Consider the following 21,779-nt stretch of genomic DNA (forward strand, 5'->3'; position numbering starts at 1 on the left):
TGGTTCCAACAACATGAAAGATTGGCTACACGGAGAGCTCTGGGGTTAAGAGGAGCAGAAACAAGAAACCAAATTCATTATATTTGAGTCAACTACAGATTTAGAAATGCAATAATAAACACAAAGACACATCCAGGTGCGGATTGCAACGGCGATCATAGTCTACCGGTAACAAAACTAAGAATAAGGTTGAAACACATTAGGCCAAAAACAAAGCAAAAGAATGGCTCAACATAGAGGCTTTGTGGAAAGACTGCATCAAGAATACTTCAGGCTGACATATTGAGAAGACTGCAAAATTTCGACACTAACAGAAGCACAGAAGAAATCTGGAATGATACGAAACAAAACATTAAAGACACTGCGGTTGACATCTTCGGCAAGAAAGGGAGATAAATAAAGAAGCCTCGGGTTGCAGAAGAGACGGACGAAAGACGACGATATAAAAATGCTAATAACGCAGAAGAAAAAGAAAAAAATAGAATCATTAATGAACAAATAAGAATAATGTGCAAACAGGCAAAGGAAAAGTGATCGAATCACTCACATCTGGTAACGGAGCACCTCGCAAATGGGAACGACTTAAGAGGAGTATACGAAAAGGTAAGCTTAATCACGGGAAAAAAGGAAATGCAAAATTGGGGCCCCGAGAGACGAAAGCGGAAACATTTTATTGCAGAAAGACGAACAAGTGCTAAGATGGGAAAGATACATAGACAGTCTATACAGAAATGAGGTCAGTTTAAACCTAGAAGGGATAGAGGAAAAAGAAGAGAGTGCAACGTTTCTTAAGGAAGAGATTGACTGCATTGAAAAAGCTGAGGGACAGAAAGGCAACAGGAATAGATGAAATACAAGTTGAACTCCTTAAGGCTATGGGGAAGATGGAACAAGAATCCTAACTAATTTTATTAACAAAATTTTAGAGGCAGATGTTTTGGGTGATTTCACAAGATCTATCTTCGTCCCCGTCCCTCAAACTGCGGATACCTTAGATCGCGATAAACGCAGAGCTATTAGCTCGATAAGCCATGCCTCAAATGTTTTAATTAACATCGTAGAGCAAAGAATAGAAAACTACATTAATCGGGAACTAGACGAGTCACAATTTGGTTTTCAAAGAGGCAGAGGGACAAGGAAGGCCATTACAACGATGCGACTTACAGGTGAAAGGATAATTGATCATAATAGAGAGTTATTTGTGAGTTTTGTTGACTCGGAGAAGGCCTTTGATAGTGTTAATCAAACGCTGTTGTTTGAGGTTCTGCATAAAGTAGGTATTGATAAAAAAAATTACCGAGAATAATCTACATCTATAAAAGTCAAAAGCAATGGTCAGATTTCAGGGAGAGAATGGATTCAGATTAAGAAAGGAATAAAACAGGATATGGTTTGTTCCCAACACTTTTTAACATATACAGTGAATGGATGAGAGAAGCGTTCGAAAATCTCGAGTGTAAAAATTAATGGGCATCTTATCAATAACATTAGGTGTGCCGACGACATTGCTCTGATATGTAACACCGAAGAGTTACAGAAAATCTTAAATAGATTGAAAGAAGTGGGAAAAACAAGATACCAAATGAAAATAAATGTGAAAAAAACGAAAGTTACGATAATCTCGAGAGAAGAAAACAAAGATCTACAGATTATGTTGGATGGAATGAAAATAGAAAAGGCAAAAATGTTCGAATACCTAGGAAGTTGGATAACTGAGGATAGCAGATTAATTATGAGATTAAAAACAGAATAAAAAAGGCTAAAGCTGCTTTTGCCTTTGTATTAAGAGATAGAAGTATATGCAAAAAATTGAAACTACATACGGATACGAGTTGTGAACAATAAACCAAGAGGCAGTTAATAGGATAAATTATTTTGAGATGTCGTGTCTTATAAGAATGAACAGAATTAGTTGGATAGATAGAATGACCAATGAGGAGGTTATGAGTAGATTTGGAATGGAAAGAAAACCCTATGGTCAGCATCCAGAGAAGAAAAAGAGCATATGCCGGGTATATAATGAGAGGATCCTCGGGAGAACTGACGAAAATTGCAGTCCAAGGAATAAGACAGGCAGACAGAGAAAGGGAAGACCTAGGCTAACATGGCAAGACACGAAAAAATGGACTGGCTCTAGCGTGGGAAAAGCCAACAATCCTGAAGAGGGGAGAACTGTCCATCAAGCGCAACCCTCTGTAAAGAGGACGCCACGCGAACAGAGGCGGATCTACGTAGGGACTAATAGGACTTAAGCCCCGGGCCCCCAAAGTTGAATTATCTGCATAAATTGTTAATACTTTTTCATTAACAATGAGCACGTATCTTATAGTAAAAAGTAGTTAATACAGTATTAATAATAGTGATAAATAAAATAAATAATACTATAAATTATAATACTATTTTAAACCCCAAGTTAACGATTCTTAATCTAACAAAAAATGGGGCCCTACTGGACTTCAATAAGCCCTAGGCCCCGAAAAACCTAAATCCGCCCTTGCATGCGAACGAACGAAAGTAATTTGGCTTAGAGATTAGTATTAGGCGCCATCTCTTAATTTAATTTTAATTATTAAATTTAATTAAATACAGGATGATCAGAAAGGCGTTGCGCTTCTACCCTGTGTCTTGCGGCGTAAGCGCAATGCGACTTGTTCATTCCGTATAATAATTTTCGGATATCGAATAGTTTGAAAACAGAAAATTAAAAAAAATTAATGCGTTAACATCTGTGGCTGTTCTGTAACGAGCAGAAATTGGAAGATGGATAGGAAGGAATCTTCGAGGTTGCCCTCCCGATAATACCAGGGTCTAGTACAGGAATTCTGAACTTTTCCGAAGCCGCGGAACACCATTCGTATACTTTTTATTATACGGAGCATTAGCACCAATACGTTCAGAAATTGATAAGCAATTCCGTGTTTACTATTCTCAGAAAAGAATAGAGCGATAAACTTTAATATATTGAATAAACTAGAAACGTGGTATTATCTATGAATATAGCAATGGGAATAAATTTGAATAAAAACTCGAAAATCTTTCGTGGAACACTGGTTAAGAACGACGACTGGTCTAGTGTATAGCGAGCATACTGGACACTTATTTATCGTTGGCCCTGTTGGATAAACTACAACCTACGTAACAAAATGAATGATCAGACGGCCCGCAAATTCCGGATTAAGGAGATTTCGAGCTTCGGCGTTCGTCCGAGGCTGTAGATTTAAAATAAGCGCGATTACGATTATAAAACGAAAATTCGTCCTCCCGTTTTACTTTTTATAACGAATTACTCGGATAGAATTTCGAAATAGTGATAATCGGCTGCTTCGTACCTTACGAAAAGAAATTAATTGCCTTAATTCTACGCAAACCGGACCAAAATGTCCAAGAGTAAATAATTTGTATAAAGAAATCGAGAGTACTTCGAATTCGTCTAAGTCGAGTCGAAATGTTTCGTAGCCATTTTTTCGGTCGCAATACGCACCAGATAGCGAAGGAATCGAGACCACTCGGCCAATTTGCAGAGTCCGAAACTAAATGGCTCTTCTCGCGCAATTTATATTTGTCTATTGTGACGTGGTTTCGAATTTTGAACGTATTGGCATTATTTCGGAAGGTTGGGGAGGTATTTATCCACCGTGTGTGTAAAATTTGAAAGCGAGTCGATTTGAATAATGTTTACGGGAATGTCCAGGATCTGCTTCGAGATGGTCGTCGGTCTGTCCACTTACGATGTGCCCGTAAGCGCGTATTAAGTGGAAAGAATCCACTCCGTAAAGCATTAATGGCGAGTCGAAAGAAGAAATTTCAATCGTACGAAAAGTATTATGTTTATTAATTAATTAATTAATAATAAAAATAGTAAGATTGCGAATGATCTTGTTGCACCATTGGCAAAAATACAAAATAGAAGGAAAGATATGGAAACTGCCGAAGAGGATCTCTCAGAGCGAAGACTTGTCGATTTTCATGGAGAAATCGATGGTTTTGTATCCCTGAACCAAGCGACTGCAGGAAATGGCGTCGATGGACGGATGCGCGTAATCTGTGATGTTTTCTTCCCTAATTCCTCCGCTGGCTTCTATAGTCACCCGGGGGTGTAATTTCTTTATTGTCGTGGCGGTTTCTCCGCATTCCTAGAAAAAAGATCGTAGCCGTTTATTATCGAAAATTGCATTGCGTCAGTCGGTCCGAAAATCGTAACTGCGACACGGTCTCGAGTAATGGTTTTCTGGTGTCTAGAACGGACTCGGATACGGACGAAAGGTAAATATTTCGATAAGGGAAAGGACATAGATTAAAATGTCAAGTACAAATAGCGGGCGTATTTAATAAAAGCAAATTCCAATACAATTGTAATCTTATAAGGGGGGCCTTAACGGACCCGACGTCACCAATCTCGAAACTTCTTTGGGTTATTCTGTAATAGAAACATACACGCCAGATAAAAGCTTTTCGAGAAATATTCGTTTTTTTAGATACTCTGCAGGAAATAGCGCCGATTTTGCTTTACGTACAGTACGTGCCCGTATGAACACTTACGTAAGGTGACTTTGACACAATGCGATTTTTATAAATGAAATAGCCACGAAGAAAATATGTGGATTCATTTTGTTTACGGGCGAGAAAACTCTGCTCTCTCCGCCAAAATCCTCGAATTAACGATTCTTGTGAGCCAAAGCGCACTCGACCAACAGAAGATATTCGTAAATAATAATAATTTGTCACCCGGAAGTTAGAGGGCAGACGGTAAACTTGGTGGTGGAAAAATATTGCACGTGCCTGCATTCCTACTCCGATACTAACTAATTGCAAACTACATCACTTCCGTTCGACAATAAAAGTACTCACCCGGGGCAAGAAGTTGTCTAACATGAGAATGTCGCAACCCGCCACGGCCGCTTCCTCCGCTTCTTTCGGGGAACGACACTCCACCTCCACTTTGTAGCAGAATCCCGCGAACTTCTTCGCATCCTCCACGGCCTGAAAAGACACGGGAATTTATTTAATCCCGTCGAGGGAAAGTCCGAGATAGAACAGAAGGATCGACCTTTCGTACGGATCCCACCAGGTCCACGTGATTATCCTTCAGCATGACCATCGACGACAGGTCGTACCTGTGACCGCATCCTCCCCCCACCGATACGGAATATTTCTCCACCAGTCGAAAGGAGGGCGTCGTCTTGCGGGTGGCGGCCAAGATTCCCTTCCAGCCGGTGGCTTCCAGACGGCGCTTCGTTCGGCGGGTGACGGTGGCCACGCCGGAAGCGCGCGACAGGCAATTGAGCAACGGCCTCTCGGCCCGCAAGACGTCGGCGGCCCTCCCTCGCACCACTCCCACCGTGGCGGGGGCCTTTACTTCCCGGCCTTCTTCCCACTTCCATTCCACTCGGCAATCGGTTTCCTTCAGAATGGCCTCGGCGAAAGGAATTCCCGCCAATACCCCGTCTTCTTTGGCCAAAATTACGGCCGAAACTGGTCTATTTCCTACCACGCATCCTCCGTAATCGAAATTTGGCGCGTCCTCCTTCAGCCAGTCGGCGGCCAGATCTCGCAACACCGTCGGATTAAGACCGTCTTTCCACATCTTTCTTCCTTCGTCCACTCGTCTCCGACTAGCGATTCTTTCCGGGGAGACTTTGACCTTCGACTTCTCTCTCCCTCTATTTATTCCTCCGCCGACTACCACGACATTTCCGTTTAGTTCGACCGAGGCGCCACCCCGTGGCGTAGAAGCGATCGATACGCGTGCTTTTTGCCGAAAATTTACGAAATTTTTCGGGGAGGTTTGTGTATTAGGCGGATTAATGTCGACGGGGTGGGAGATAAGGAAAGGTCGTGTCTCGAGTAGGATCTGAATGACTATTTTTACTCGTTATCGGCGTATACAATATTTTATAAAAAACCCATCCCTATCCTCGTAATTAAGCTTTTTGCCCATCTCTATATACTATATATATATATATATAATCGAGACCGAGTTGACGATAATAATAATAATCAATGCAGAGCCAAAACGGTAAGGAGTTGAAAGTTAAAATTTGGTACACAATTAGGGTACGTCACGAGGACGCACGCTAGGAAGGGATTTTTCGAAATAACTCCCCACGGGGAGTGGGAGTGTGTTACGTAACAATGAAATTGTTAAGAGAAAGCGACGTGCAAGACACAGATGCAGTTTTTTTTCGTTTTTGCGGGAAATCGAACATATTTAGACCCATCTAACAATTCTCTAATTAGTCTAGAAACAGGGGGACCCAATTCTTGCATTCTGTGAAAACGGGTAAGGTTAACTATAACGTAATAATCTTAATCTTCGCTACCGTTACTTTTGCCCGAGCAACGCCGGGCCTACCTGCTAGTTTTATAATAATTAGAAATATATAAAGCTTTTAATAATAAAATATCGTAACAGATGGCGCCACGCACTCAACATTAAACGTTTCTGGGACAGTTCGGCAACTTGTCCGTGCATTTTTTCCTAACAAATTGTTCACGGCTGACGTAGTGAACGAAACGTTTACGATAACGGTAGACTGTACGGTACACGTTGCGTATAACATCCGTAGCTGAAATCTACACGAATATTAATGGCTTTTCTAATACTGTTTTATGATCCGAATCGAAAGCTTTTGTTAGGTCTGTCGAAATGTGACTGTGCATTGTTTTCTTTTTGACTCGCTTTGCCGTGCGGGCGGTTTCGGCCGGGCCCGCCGCGGGGGGAGCGAACTGCAATTACGAGCGACGGGAATACCTCCTAGTGGATCTTTTGCGGGAAATCGGTTCCCGTTCGGGCGAAGAAAACCCGTAAGACTCCGCGCGGCCGCTCCGTCGACCGGGCTTCGAACCCGAACCCGTCGGCGGTTTTGTCCGTCCGGCCGTCGTCGAGTTTGAGCGGGACGCGTCGGAGTTATCTACCGCCGTCTCGAAATATTCCGGTTTTGCCGTTTCGTATCCGTGCCGACTTCTACGAATTAAATTAAAGTTATGGTCGAATGATGTCGTTGTCAAAGAAATTACGTTTTCCAAAATTTTACTAAAAAGTAGAGGTAATTACTATAGGTCTATAGTTATCAATATCACCTATATTTCAATTTCTATATTGGTATGACTGCATTTACTCTGCACGATAAGATGCCTTCTTGTAAGGATAAGTTAAAAGTATGAAAAAAGAAACAATTAGCAATTGTACGGATGTTTCGGACTTGAGTGGTCGTAATCGAAAGTACGTGTTTTGATTTTTCTCGTAGAATGTGGGACTCCGTTAAACTTATCTCCCCGAATTGAAAGTGGTTGTGTTACTTAGGTGCAACCTGTTATTGCTCAAATGCTCTATGTAGTAAATGATCTAATATTATTAATTATCTCTTCCTTTAATTTCATTAAAGTAAATACATGTATACTGTATATGTATATAGCAGTTTTATTACTATTTTTTTAATATTTTAGGCTAGATCGTTTTTGAATATGTTCTAAAATCCACGAGTACTTTTATAAGCGGTTACTTTATCGTTACGGCGGTTCTCCTCTCGTCTCGTATGGGGTGTTTCGCCGAGACGTTACGAGTCGGTAATTTAGAAAATATACTTCTAATAGAAAAAACTAAGAATAAAAGCTTAATATTTTCGAGCAGTCTTTTTAATGCTGTAATAATAAAGCCAATCTCTCCCTTTCCGAGTGGGGCAGAGGAAACTTCAAAATTTCAGATGAACCCTCTAACTTTTCGTTACTTTTTAATGGAAAATCTAAAAATATGAAAACTCGGAGGTTCCGTTTGAAATTGCTCCGCCCGGAAGCGGTGCGGACGAGGTTTTATTTTTATGGCATTTTTCGTTTCTCGCATTATTTAATTTTTTGATGGTACCGAGCTCAATTCCATCACTAATTTGTTGTTTCCTGTCTTTGACATTGAACAACTAATATAATAAAACACTACAGTTTTATTATATTAGTTGTTCAATGTCTGGAATCAAATGTCTAAGGTCTTAAGAAGTATTCCTTTAGTAAATTTTAATTGCAAACATGTTAATTTGTCTCTGATTTTTTCCATGTTCTATATTTAAATTTTCTTTAACAAACCTCTATTTCACTTTCCATTTCTGTAAGTTTGTTAGCTAAGCTCTCGGCAGTTCTTGGAAATTCGGTATTTTCTTTCTTAATTCTTTTAAGTCCTTGCGTCGGCACTTTGGTTGTTTGAAGTTCAAACTTAATACGTGTAAGATCGTATAAAATTCGTATTCCACCCGACGAAGCACCTCTTCGGAAGTGTTTTCGGAGCGATTCGTTAATAGAGTCTACATTAAATTATTTTCTATTATATCTAAAGGTATATTCCTCTACCGATGTGTTCTTTTTACCACTAAAACTTATATTCATCTTTTTTCTCGTCATCTAACTCAATTTGACTTTCGTTGAGGACCATTTTCTTCGAAGTTTATTTTATCTTTATTCGATTTAATAAAACCGAGTCTAGTCATTCCACCACAATCAAAATGACATCTTTTAGAACACAACTCTTTAAAAAATCAATTAAATTAATTAATTACTTTACATCCCAGTTTACATATTTCACTACCACTTTTGCCTATTATAAACTGTGGTAAAAATATACCATAATGCATATATGTCGAAATAGTCATATATGTTAATTTAAATTACGTGTTAAAATTTCGAATCTATTTGTCCTCGTCCTTCGTAAATTCTTACGTCTTTAAGTCGACGGCAAAATCGATAGTCTGAAAAGAATCGATCGATTATATTTCGATAATGATTAATTTAATAATTTATAAATATATCTGAGAAAGACAAATTGGAAAGAGAACAAGTGTATGAAAGCTAAATGCTGGTTGCTATTGCTGATTTTTCTGTCGTGGTTAGTAAAGTCACCTCCAAAACACGAATTCTAATAGTCATTTGTGCATTGGTGTCATTTAGTCTTCGTGTATTTTGGTGTTGTTCTGTGTTACTGCAGTATTTACTGTATGTTTGGAAGATTCGGCCGGATGTTTATGAAAGTATTGTTTTACAAATATTTGGAGAAATGTTAATGTATCAAAACCTCCGTATGATGATAAAGATGGAAGAGGATGAAGAGAAGAACACAGAAATGGTGAAGAAAGTAAGCAATGAAAATGAATCAAATCAAGAATAATTAAAATGAAAATTGTCTGTTACAAATAATAATAAATATTTCTCATACCTCGACTGGAATCCACCAATTAAACAATAAAAGAAGCAAATGCTCGACGATAGTTAACAACATGAAAAATAAACTGGCGATCGGACCACACTGTTTAAATCTATAAAAGAAAATAAATATAATTAATTTTAATTTATAAATTATTAATTTAAAAATACTTTTTGAAAAGCAAAACTCGTAAAAACTGCAAAAAATACAGTTACGCTAATGTTTTTTTAGATAAGAAAACATTGCGACGATATAACTGTGAGTTCGAGTTACTTTTTTAGTCGAGCGGACAGATCGTCGACCGGATCTCTCTCCACCTTATTGTAAATGGCTTCCGTCCGTTGTGCCACGTTGTTCCACTGATACATAGAGCATATTCTCGAATATGCCTCGAAGGGTGGAACCACTCTTCCTCTCTTGCGATCTCCGAGAGCTCTTTCCAGACCATCCACCAGACCTACATAATTATAAATAAATTTTGTAGGCATTAAAAAAATAACTATTTTTCTAAATGGTTTAAACCAGTGATGCTCAAACATATTTGACACATCACTTACAAATGATAGAAAATAGGTCTAATTTTAGTATACACGGAAACACAAAATATGTTTGTGGCCCTCTAATTACAATTTACATGCAATTTGCCAACCAATCAAAAACTTCTTAAATCAATATTAATGAAAGATTACTTTAAATTCAAAAGTACATATAAATTGTCCTTCTATGCTGCTGTATAGTTCTAGAAAATAAGCCCAATCTTTGTGGAAACGAGAAAACAATGGCAGCATTAGGCACAATCATTCTAGGATTTTGCTAGGGAGTGATTCTCAAATGATGTGCCACAAGAGATAGCTAAGTGAGCAAATAATATGAACATATATTTTAAAAATGAGGAAAACATAGTAAAAAATGAGAAAAAATTCTAATTTACTAAAGATACCTTTAATACTCGGTTCCGTTAACCATATCAGATCGGGAGGAAGCACTTCGGGAACGCCACCGACTCTCGTGCTTACGACCTGCAATCTTAAATATAAATACGACTTGGTGAACTTAACAAAATTTAATATAATAATAAAAATCCAATATATAAAAACATTACAGACTGTTTGCAACAGCTGATGTGGCAACCAAACACCCCTAATACAAATGTTAGTGTATAAGCAAAGGCACACAATACAGTGTTCTTTTATCATTTACCATTATCTCGAATATATCAACAGCCCTGACGTACCACCTTTAGTAAGTTATCTTATCTTATTGACATAACTTCTAAAAATTTTTAGGCATAGCTTAATGTACTACATAGATTCTATTGCCTTCATCTTTTTTGTGTTAGCTGTATAATTTATATATATCTTACATTGAAATATATTAGTTTATGTCTCAATGAAAGTGGTGTGTCTTATTATATACTTTCACTGTAGTTATTGTATACTGTATCCACATTACAGTTCTAACCTACTGGTAGCTTACCATATAGTTAAAGAGTTGACTTAAACAGTGAGTACAAGTCAAAACCAGAATTTCAAACTGCAAATCTTAAGGTAATCTGGCATATAAGTCAATCTCATAAGCTGTCTTACATTGTTGCCATATTTTCAACTGATGTTATTTTTTAAGAAATTCACATTTGAAAAAATAATAATCATATAATCATGCATTAGTAGTAGTTTGTTTAGTTTATTTTATTAAAATTATACGTAAAAATGGAGATGATAAGAATTTAATTACCCACAGGATGCTGCCTCCACAATAGCCATACAGAATGCTTCAGTTAAAGATGCATTCAAAAAAATATCACCTTGCACCAAAATCTAAAATCATAATAATTAAACTTAAAAAAATTCATATCTATACTTTCTATTTTATTTTCTTATTAAAATCATAATGTTCCTTTTTAAATAATAACATTTAGTTAAAATTGATTTAAAACTTTATCGTATTACCACGTGTATTTAAATCTTAAAAAGATGATAAAATATATTGCATATTGTATGTGCTTTAATATTATTAATTATAATAGCGAGGTCGAGGCCGAAGTTTTAAACGCGAAAACGTGTACGTCGGACGTTCGGCGCCTCTTTCCCGTAAGCCTAGAAGTTTGACAATGGCGTTTGGAATGTCGAGCAAGATTCCACCGACTTTCCAAAAGCCGCCGTCAAACTTCTAGGCTTACGGGAAAGCGGCGCCGAACGTCCGACGTACACGTTTTCGTGTTTAAAACTTCGACCTCGCTAATGTAAAATAATTTCGACGATATTAAATATTTTTAATGTAATATACATAAAAAGTAAGACAAATAGAGGATTTTTCTCTGTATATTTTTAATTTCCAAAGAATATATTGCATTAATAGACATTAATATTTATTAATAATGTGTATTGATAAAATCTTTTGATGTAAAGGATTTTAAGGTATTCTTTAGTTCTTTCATAACATTTAATACTCTGTTAGAATATGTTTTAGATTTATTTTGTGATGTAAAATGTTTAAAGTACTTGATTTAATGTTAAATTTAGTTAATTAAAACCCTAAAATGAGCAGGGATTGTCTTTGTCAGATGAGAAAATCTTTATTAAAATTATTTTAATGTAAAACTAAAGTATTAAATAATCTGAAGAAAAGAAATGAAAATTTGAAATAAAAAAAAAATTAAAATAGAAACTCACTGAGTGATTTTCCTCATGATTATGTTTACTGAGAATGGCAATAAAACATTTAATAAAGAAATGTAATCAACAGTTTGTTTCTATAATTTCTATATGATTAATTTTTGTACTCACACTTCTCACATTTTCGTGTTCTACAGCACCAAGTAAAGTAACTCTGTCTTGTAATTGATGCTGTTCACGCACTTCTTCTAACACAATACGTTTTGGTCCGTCACCACCTGTAGAGATCAATACATGTAACTTTTGTTTACAACAAAGTGGACAAACTAAAAAGTTAATACTTAAATTAATAAGTTAAAAAGTAACTTTAAAAAATTTTTAATGTGTAAGATTCAATTGAAAATGGTTTATATAAATGAAAATTTATGTCAATCATCAAAATAATTTTTTAAGAATTCATCTTAACAGCAGAGAAGATATTAAAGAAATATGAAAAAAGATTTGCTGATGAATGTAAAACATCCAAACTAAAACATCTCGGATATTTCGTTTGGATATCAATTGTTTTTCGTTTAATAATTTGTATTATTAAGTCAATACGTAATACGACGACGTACAATTCGGTTGGTGCCGGGCGACCGCCGCAGCAGTCGTCGAACACCGACCAAATGCTTTCGATATTCGTTTTGGTTGCTGCCAATCGATACTTTCGATACGCCATTTAGAATAATCATTATAAAAAGTTTTAATTCACATAAATTTGAGCTCTTGTAATTCTGAGTAATATTTTGAATAAAATTCATTTATTTCAATGCAATTTTATCTTTATATGCATAAAATTAAGCTCTAAAACTGAATTACCTCTAGGGGAAATGGGACCTATCGACCCAAAGTTTTGCAAACACCTCACTGATAATGTTTCTCATTATCAGTGAGAATGTTTCTCATTCTCATAATGTTTCTCATTATCAGTGAGGCTTAAGTTTAAAAATTTAAGCTTTCTAGGCCCAGTAGTTTTTCCCTACAAGCATCTGCAGTGCCAAATAAAGAAAAAAGAAGAAAATATAGATTTTCTGGTAATTTTTTCACTTTTTAGCTGCTTATGTTTTGGCAACCAGATTACAGAAATCTTGAAAGTTTGCGCCCTACCTAAGAAAACAATTTTCCTTTTGAACAAGATATTTGGAATTACTTCATATGTTTGGGGGTGGAGAAATCGACCCCCAAAAATCGGTAACTCTGGTTCCTGTATATATATAGTCAATCAGTGACTTTTTTACTTGGCGGGTAGTCACTGCCTTGACTCCCGATCATAAAACATATTGTTTAATAATTTGATATGCCTCTTCGTTGTGTTATAACATTGTGTTAAATACTTTTGCCTTACTATCTAGTAGATTTATTAACATTCAGTAACTTCCATTATTAAATTATCTCAAAAATTATCAATTATATTTTATATTTTTATGCATGAAAATAGAATATCTCAATAAGATTTTTTTGAGCAGATAATGTTAATTTTTACATGTATGGTAATACTAATATTTAATTTTACATAAGAAAGAATATTAAGAATAAACATAAAATCTGAATAGTAAGCATTTTGCTAACTATGCCATAAAATGTTAATTATAAAAGTAATAGCATCCTAATCATAATATATATACACATTTCATATATAATTAATAAAACAAACTAACAAGAAAACACAGAATCACATATCAGCAGATAACACGCTGAAAAGATTCATTATTTATTGTATTTGTATAACAATATTAAAGTAATATGAACAAACAGAAGATAAAAGTACAAGTATTGATTATTAACAATCAATACCTTTTTACAATACAAGTAGTAGCTTTTTACAATCATATCAGTTTATTAAAATCATACAAATTAGTAAAAGTGTTTATGGTAAGTTTGATTGTTCTCCATTTTGCTTAATGTAATCTATATATATAAAATTACTTGTCCTGACTGACTGACCGATTGATTCATCATTGCCCAGAGCAAACCGCCGAACCTAAAGTGATGAAATTTGGTACACAGGATACGCTATGGGAATGCGCACTAAGAAGCGATTTTTTGAAATTCCCCTGTGGGGGGGGAGAGCATTAAGGCCGAACTGGAAGAACGGCTTCTACTCTACTATTTTAGATGCAATTTTTTGTTTGAATTGCTGAAAATCAAACAAACTGTTTTCAATTTGATCAATTTTCTGGAAAATTGATCAAATTGAAAACAGTTTGTTTGATTTTTAGCAATTCTCATCATTCTCAGCAGTCGGCGTTATATAACAATTCCTATCGTTGCTGAAATACCGAATATAAATGGTGTTTGCCTGCAAAATCCGCATGGAAAAGTCGTGGGTAACAGCTAGTTTGTTTCAAATACAAAGATTATAAGAAATAAATAAATGAACCAAGGATATAAATCTGCTAGCAGTATGAAAAGTATGAACACACAACTGATAAAATGCTGAAAGCTAAATCTTACTTATCTTGGTATGTTTGTGTATATATAAAGCTAAGAATCATTAAATAACAATAAATTAATTCTGAAATGTGTAACTTTAAAGTTAACACAATTTTATCTGATGAATTTTCAATAATTAAAGAATATTTCTTTTATTATAAAATTAAAACTTACCAATTATAAACTGTGTTTTTGGATATTTATTGCATATGATTGGAATAACTCCAGCTAAGAGGTCCACTCCTTTGCGATAAACCAATCTACTTATTACTATTATTGTTACTGAAAATACATTCAAAGAAACTAATAAATGTCTATGTAGATAATAAAACAAAAATACAATAAGATCTTAAATAAATATAATCATAAAAAATAAAAATAAACTAAATGTACTTATTTATTTTTTAGATTAATACATAAAGTAATCATCAACTAATTAACTTGTATAAACTTCTTAAATATTAATACAGTAGAGCATCGATTATCCGACTTAATTGGGGACTGGGGTCGGTCGGATAACCGAAAAGTATGAAAAAATACATTATTACTATAGTGTATTAGGCCTGGTTTAAATACTATCCTCCCTTTCACGGTCGAGCCAGTGCTGCCAGCTAAAACATGCAAAAATTTAACAAAAATAATATTAAAGTAGCCAAGACATAACCAAATATTGTAGCGCCACATCACTAGCGGACATTTGAATTTGCGCAGTCAGTTAACCGATAAGTCGGTTAATCGGGGGTCGGATAATCGATGCTCTACTGTATACGATATGTCTTTTTGGGAGTGACACGAGCGTGTTAAATTTTCCATTATTTTTTTCAGAATTCAATTACAGAAAAAATTGAAAACTTTTTAAAATTTCAATATAAAAAAATAATATTTTAATTAGGTAGCATTTTATTTCTAAGTGCGCCCAAACATTTGATAAAATATGTTAAAATTGATACTCTACAATGGAAACTACATTGTTTAATTTAATATTTCTTATTAAAATTATTCGATTTTATTGAAATTTCTTTTAGAGAAATCATATATAAATATAAGACAATGTAAATTCTACAAGTCAATAAATATTTAATTTAATTTTAATTTAAACGATATTACATCATTATATGTAAAGCTAATTATTTGCGATCTAAACAGGATGTTATTTATTTATTAAAAAAACCAATATGAATATATCAATGCATTTGTTTCTTTCTAAATTAAGTCTCACTTTCATGTATTTATAATTTATGATTTAATTTACTTTTGAAACATTCAATAAATCTTCATCATTACAGCTGATAGTAACTCCAAAAGACTTTTTTAATGTGCAAGTTTATTATAGATAAAAATATTTTAAAACTACATTGGTTCTATTTAATATTTTCTAATTAAAATCATAAAAAACCATTTACTTTTATTAGGATTTCTTTTCGAAGGATCCGGCGTGAATATCGTCGTGTCGACGGCATTAGGTATGACGGATACCGAACTCGGTTTTACTCCGGCTCGAAGGACCGTATTTTCCTTCCTAAATTTAAATTAAATCATACTGTACTAAAAAAATACGAAATTATATTCAATGGCACGATTATAAACTGTATTCTGATTAAAATTTTTAATTAATTTTATTAACTGAATATTTTGTATATAAACAGTACGAACAGCATTCTTTTTCAACTTTGTAACACAAGTCTCGTTTTAGCATATATCTGATTTAATTTTAACGAACAACATTCGTCATCCAGTTGTTTACCTAAATTATAACCAATTATTAGGCTTATTATAGCTAATGATTTTGCTTGTAATGTCAAATTTAATATTCGAAATTATGAACCAATACTATGTATTAAATCGTGTGCATGTAATAATGCTCTATATCAGGGGTGGCCAACTTTTGTGTACATATGATCTACTTTTTATCGTAAAAATGTCTCGCGATCGACTTGTTGTCGTAGGCATAGTCTAAGTGGCGAGGGAGGTGTGAAATACATACTATGTTTATACACTGTGCCTCAGTACGAGGTGCACTCCCGCGAGCTATGGGTAGATAAGGAAAATATATGTTCAAAACTATTTTTTATTTTTTAAATCATTTATTAAGTTTTCAAGATATAAGCTCATAAAGAAAATAAATTTCCAGACCCAACTTTTGATATTTGCAGTTATGAGTTCATTCCGTACAGGCGGCACCTAAAAAAATTGATTTTTCGACACTTTCAAGATAGATTTTTATTAACTTATAATATAACTTAATTTTTTTTTATCAATTACAATGTATAAATTGTGGTACTATTTGTTCGTAAACTTGAAAAAGTTGTTATAAAACTGCACAGTACGGCTGATAATTTGATTTTACTTTCGCGATTTTTTTTTTTTTTTTTTTTGGGCGAGGAAAATTTATCATGGAAGAATGATATTAGAGTTTTAGACTTATTTTTTGCTAATCTATCAATAGCTCGGAGGAGTGCTCTTTGTACTAAAACACCTTGTATATCTACCTACGTAAAAAACAACGTAATTATTTAACGGGCCAAAATACTCACGTCCGGGGGAATTAAAACAACATGAGTAATTATTAACAATATTTATTAATTCAAATTAGCTACTGATGAAGACAGATTTAGAATTTATTTTATTACGTTACATTAATGGGAGGACTGAGTTTGCACGTCTCTTACCAAGGAAACATAATTAGGTGTATATCCTGACAAAGATAATAATAATGATTCTTCAGTATGGAAATCAGTCCGGACAGAATGTTTAGTCTTCGTTAACTTTAAGTATGAAAATGCCAATTCACACAGGTATGTAGTTCCGAAACAGGAATAAATATATTTGCTACATTTGGTGATACTGGGATATTTTTCTCAATTGACGTATTTCCAAAAATCCAAAAATATAGAAGTCTGTTGCCGAAAACGCTCACTTATCAAGTAAATAGATAGGTAAGAACAGCCATAATTTAATTTAAAACATAAAGAACAGGTACTTACATTTTAAACAAATAAAAAATTGAAACTCAACGTTGTCACCGTGGATAAACAATATTGATTAATAATAATAATATTGTTAATACTAAAGAAAAGAAGCTATCGCATGACAGTATCAAATATTCAAGCTAAATGGCTGTGTTTTCTACGAGTCCAGTCGTAACTGCATGCATATTGTTGCTTTTGCGCGTTACGTTCACGCGTTGCCAGTTACAAAGTGTAACACATTAAGTCAAGACATTGCAAGCGATCGACCAAAATTGGCATCGCGATCGACTGGTCGATCGCGATCGACTTGTTGGCCACCCCTGCTCTATATGACAAGACATTATTTGCATTCCAACCATTTAATTATTCAGGAAAAAGCATTAAAAAATGTATAAATTTTTTTAATTTTTGCTTCAACAGTTTTGATTTTTCAGAATCAAGCAAAATAGCATTGATGCTGATAATGTATAATTTCCTGTAGAAAAATATTTCAAAAATTAATTTGTTACTTAAAAAATTTACATCTTTATGCTATACATATAAATTGTATAATGTAAAAAACATGGTCAATTTTATCTTATACAAGTTGCATTATATCCTGTATATGTACGATCACAAGTAAAAAGACTTTGAAGGTTTCTCTTAAAAACTGTGCATATAAGAAAATAATTTATATTATTTGTAATAAATTTAACTAAAGAAATTTTCTTGTATTAATAATAAAAAAAACTTTAACATTACTTACATAATACACAAATTTTAAATTTACTTACCCAATGTGAGATACACAAATGACTTGATTGCAAACCGTTAATGCCATCTGAAGTAATTTATTTGTAATAATTGCGCTTGCGTCGGCAAAACCAAACAAAGAATGATCGGTAAAAACAGTTTTTATCCCCATTGTTTTGGCGTGAAACATAGCTTCTTGAGCTAATGCCGAGAATGCCTAAAAATAAACAAACTCGATACGTTAACAATTATATATAATATGTCAATAAATATATTTAAACTTAGAAATAATTAAATTTTGATAAATAAAACTGCATATTTTTTTAAACTGAAGGCAATAATATCTAATAGCATTTCCAAAAACACTGCACTGGTGCCATAACTGCCTTGGCCATCCAGCCATCAGTTAACTTATTAAGAATAAACACTGTTTTATTTAGACCATCTTATTCTCTGCCATTAGAATTGAAAATATATTATCTACTACACTTACTATTTAAAATAATATAAATATTTAGGAATATGTTCTGTTGTGTATGTGAGAGAAAATAGCCACAAACGAACATTCAAAATGAATATATCATAAAATAATATGCTCATAATTTATAAATAATCAATCAATAATTTAGTATGTTAAAAAAATGGAACTCTTACCGAATGTCCGTGCACTATGGTAATTTGTTCTCGAACAAGAATATGACGTACGATTGGAAACGTAGTAAATAAAGTAGGCAAAGTGCACTGATTGTAGATCACTAATACTGGTATATAATATACCTATGTCAGAAAAATAATAATAATGATAATAAATACAAATAAAAAATTACTATAACAACATTGAAATGGTTAGTAATAAAAGTTTTTTATATAATTAAATTAAAATTTAGCTTTTTTAGGTATAGTCAGTGAATATTTCTGTTTTTTCTTAAAATTTATAAACTTATAGAACTTGTTTGTTAAGCTCCCCGAATACCGGGAGTTCGGTCGAGGGTTCACGCCTCACCGGGACAGGCCGGCCACGTGGAGTTTACCGGGTTTCCTCCACGTCTGTAATGCCCGAATAGAGACCAGTTACCCTTAAAAAGACCTCCCGGAAGGCATCCCCCTAAGCAGATTGCCAAGTGTTGCATTGCCATAACTTAATAAACCAAACAAACAAGTTAAGTTCAATGTAAGAAAGTTCATAGACATCTTTATTTAACCAGAAGGAATAAATGCCAAAATTCCCTACTTCATACAGACTTCGTTCTTTGTCCAAAATCATGCAGATCATGAAGAAGAATGAGTATAAAGGAAGGCAAAAACATTTGTCAAAAAGAATATTTATGCTTAGAAAGTACCGAAAGATATAGTTATTTTATTAGTAAAAACATAGTTAAAACATATTCCTTTTCAGAAGAAATATTTTCTTAATTCTGCCATATTAATTAATTAAATAATTTATACTTAACTAATAAAATTAACTTTTTAACTCACTTTTAATCCAGATGTCATGTATCTTATTCCGGCTCTTTTATCATAGATATGTGTTATGACTATTACTTTATGTCCTCTAGCAATGAGACATTGCGAAAGTAAATATATATGACTCTCCACTCCGCCGGTATTGGGATAGAAGAAGTCCGACACCATACTTTAAAAAATAATTATTAAGTTTATATTTTAAAATATGTATTTTCAATTTCTATTAAGAATATAATTAACATAATATCAGAAAATAAATTTTTAAAAATAAAATAAAAGCAAATAAGTAAAATTATCACTAAATTAAAAAAATACTACCGTATAAATCGATCCATTTTTCCGCAATCCAAACCTTTCCTTAAGTTTTATCGAAGCTCCTTTCAATATATAAATTTATCGGACATCCCCGATAATTTCCGTCTATCATTTTTAAGATTTAAAAACTAAAATTGTTTTCTAATTATATTTATAAAATTTATAAAGAATAATATTAATGACTTACATACATTAAAACTTAGTATAATTATAATTCTTATCTAATATAAAATCATGATCGTATGACAAAAAGTTATAAAGAATTACAAAATTCAAAGCCATGCCACAGAATTGTTCTGAAATATATATTCGAATTGGAACAGTATAAGAGATCCGACGACACGTTTAAGTTCCGTTGCAGTTCTAACGAAGTCGAAAATTGGAGATCCGAGCGAGACGAAAAAATAAAAAGCTATTGATTTCCAAATAATGCTTTCTTCTTCATACAAAATTTCAAAAAAAAAAATATTCAAGAATTAAATCAAATCATTATTCCACACTCTATATCAATGTTTTATACTTATTTGGTATCCAAATGGAAAGAGATATTAAGTATTACCTCCTTTTTCTTAGTAACAAATGACAACATCTTAATCAATGATCATAAAATAATCTTTAATCACAAATAACTCTCTGTTCTTAAAACTTAAGCATTTAATCAACCTTATTAAGTATTACATTTTTTGTTGGTAACTTATCAAAGGTATTTCCTGAGAAAAATTAAAGAATTTATTGTTTACACTATTGAAAATGGATTTAGTTAATTTCCTTAAATGATTTCTCCTTGTTTACGATATGTTTTAGTGCTAAATGGCATGCAGTTCAGCAGAGAATACAAAGTGGTTGATAATTGATCCAGCACCAAATCATCATGAAAGATTACAGGAAATCCAACGTGTCAATGTTTCAGTTATAATTGAAATTGACTTGAAGTTTGAAATGGATAATTGACGAAATGGCTGGAGCTGCAATGGTTTAAACAGTTCATTGTATCTTTGGTTATATTATAAATGTTTGTCTTTCCTCCCTTATAATCTTAAAGATGTATTGAACTTCCAACCACGTGAGTGCACCCTTTTAAAAATTCAAAATCTACTATTTTAAAATAGATCTTACCATATTCGATGTTTTTTTCTCGCCATTTGGCTTTAAAAATATTTTAAAATGAACATCGTATATCACATGACAGATCTGTATACCATCTCGTATAACATCACTCTAGTCACCTGGCAGACATTACCGGAAGTACCCATTTTCAAAGGAAACGACACACACCACCTGTCGGAAATTATAACAAAAAATAATAAAAAAAATAGAAGTAACATTTCGATTTAGATACGTTTATACCCACAAATATTTTATTCGGTAAATTTATTTATTTACTTTGCATAATACAATAATATAAAAAATTCACGTGAAATAAATAAATAATTTTTTTACGGATGGCCGAGGAGTTAAAATGGCAGCTTACCGCTCTAGGTACCGGAATTAAATCCTGATTGGGTCTAAAAACCCGCTATGCCGGGCCCCGTTCCTCACACGCTCATTAGTTTATTAATCCATTGTTAACCTGATCGAACGAATAGTGGGCTTAGTAAAAGAGGCCCTCTTAGTTACCATAGGGCAGAAAGAGTCAAAAAGAAAAAAATCATAAACTAATTTGCGGCCAATTGGTAAACATATCGGGTTACCGCTCTAAGGGAATTGAATTCGACACCACAGATTCCTCAATTCTTATGGATGATTTGATCTAGATAGACTTATTTTTAACTCTTTCCGCCATATGGGCACTAAGGGGGCTTTTTTAGCAAACCCGTTATGGGGCGGCCGGGTGGTGAAGGACGGGGACCGACATATCCGGACGGACCACCCCCGAAAAATTCTCGGGGATTTTTCGATCCCGGGTCCCCCAGAGCGGTAGGCTGCCACCTTGACCGCTCGGCCGTCGACCTAGAGGGACTTAATAGATAGACCATACCACTTCGTAACTTAACAGAAACTTGATAATAATAGCAAAATTTACAG

The 21,779-nt window shown here is 33.8% G+C and overlaps 2 protein-coding genes across 3 annotated transcripts; both read right to left on the reverse strand.

Annotated features, from left to right (window-relative positions):
• Nucleotides 1–3,811: 3,811 nt before the first annotated feature.
• On the reverse strand, nucleotides 3,812–5,700 carry LOC136968062 (nicotinate-nucleotide pyrophosphorylase [carboxylating]-like). Its single transcript, XM_067262024.1, has 3 exons — nucleotides 5,048–5,700; nucleotides 4,849–4,980; nucleotides 3,812–4,133 (listed from the first exon to the last, which is right to left on the reverse strand). The coding sequence occupies exons 1-3, from the start codon at nucleotides 5,582–5,584 to the stop codon at nucleotides 3,942–3,944; spliced, it is 861 nt and encodes a 286-aa protein (XP_067118125.1). The 5' UTR covers nucleotides 5,585–5,700; the 3' UTR covers nucleotides 3,812–3,941.
• A 2,718-nt stretch (nucleotides 5,701–8,418) lies between these two features.
• Nucleotides 8,419–20,996, reverse strand: PIG-A (phosphatidylinositol glycan anchor biosynthesis class A). Of its 2 annotated transcripts, XM_067289356.1 has the most exons (12): nucleotides 20,871–20,996; nucleotides 19,452–19,608; nucleotides 18,630–18,752; nucleotides 18,017–18,192; nucleotides 15,678–15,793; nucleotides 14,449–14,556; nucleotides 11,971–12,077; nucleotides 10,919–11,001; nucleotides 10,125–10,210; nucleotides 9,458–9,641; nucleotides 9,197–9,296; nucleotides 8,419–8,732 (listed from the first exon to the last, which is right to left on the reverse strand). In XM_067289356.1, the coding sequence occupies exons 1-12, from the start codon at nucleotides 20,894–20,896 to the stop codon at nucleotides 8,700–8,702; spliced, it is 1,299 nt and encodes a 432-aa protein (XP_067145457.1). In that variant the 5' UTR covers nucleotides 20,897–20,996; the 3' UTR covers nucleotides 8,419–8,699. The 2 variants fall into 2 exon arrangements, with proteins under 2 accessions (XP_067145457.1, XP_067145458.1); XM_067289357.1 differs by lacking the exon at nucleotides 18,630–18,752.
• Between the last annotated feature and the right edge of the window lie 783 nt (nucleotides 20,997–21,779).

The sequence above is a fragment of the Centruroides vittatus genome, unplaced genomic scaffold (genome assembly GCF_030686945.1).
Source record: "Centruroides vittatus isolate TY-2023 unplaced genomic scaffold, ASM3068694v2 contig_1381, whole genome shotgun sequence".
NCBI lineage: Eukaryota > Metazoa > Arthropoda > Arachnida > Scorpiones > Buthidae > Centruroides > Centruroides vittatus.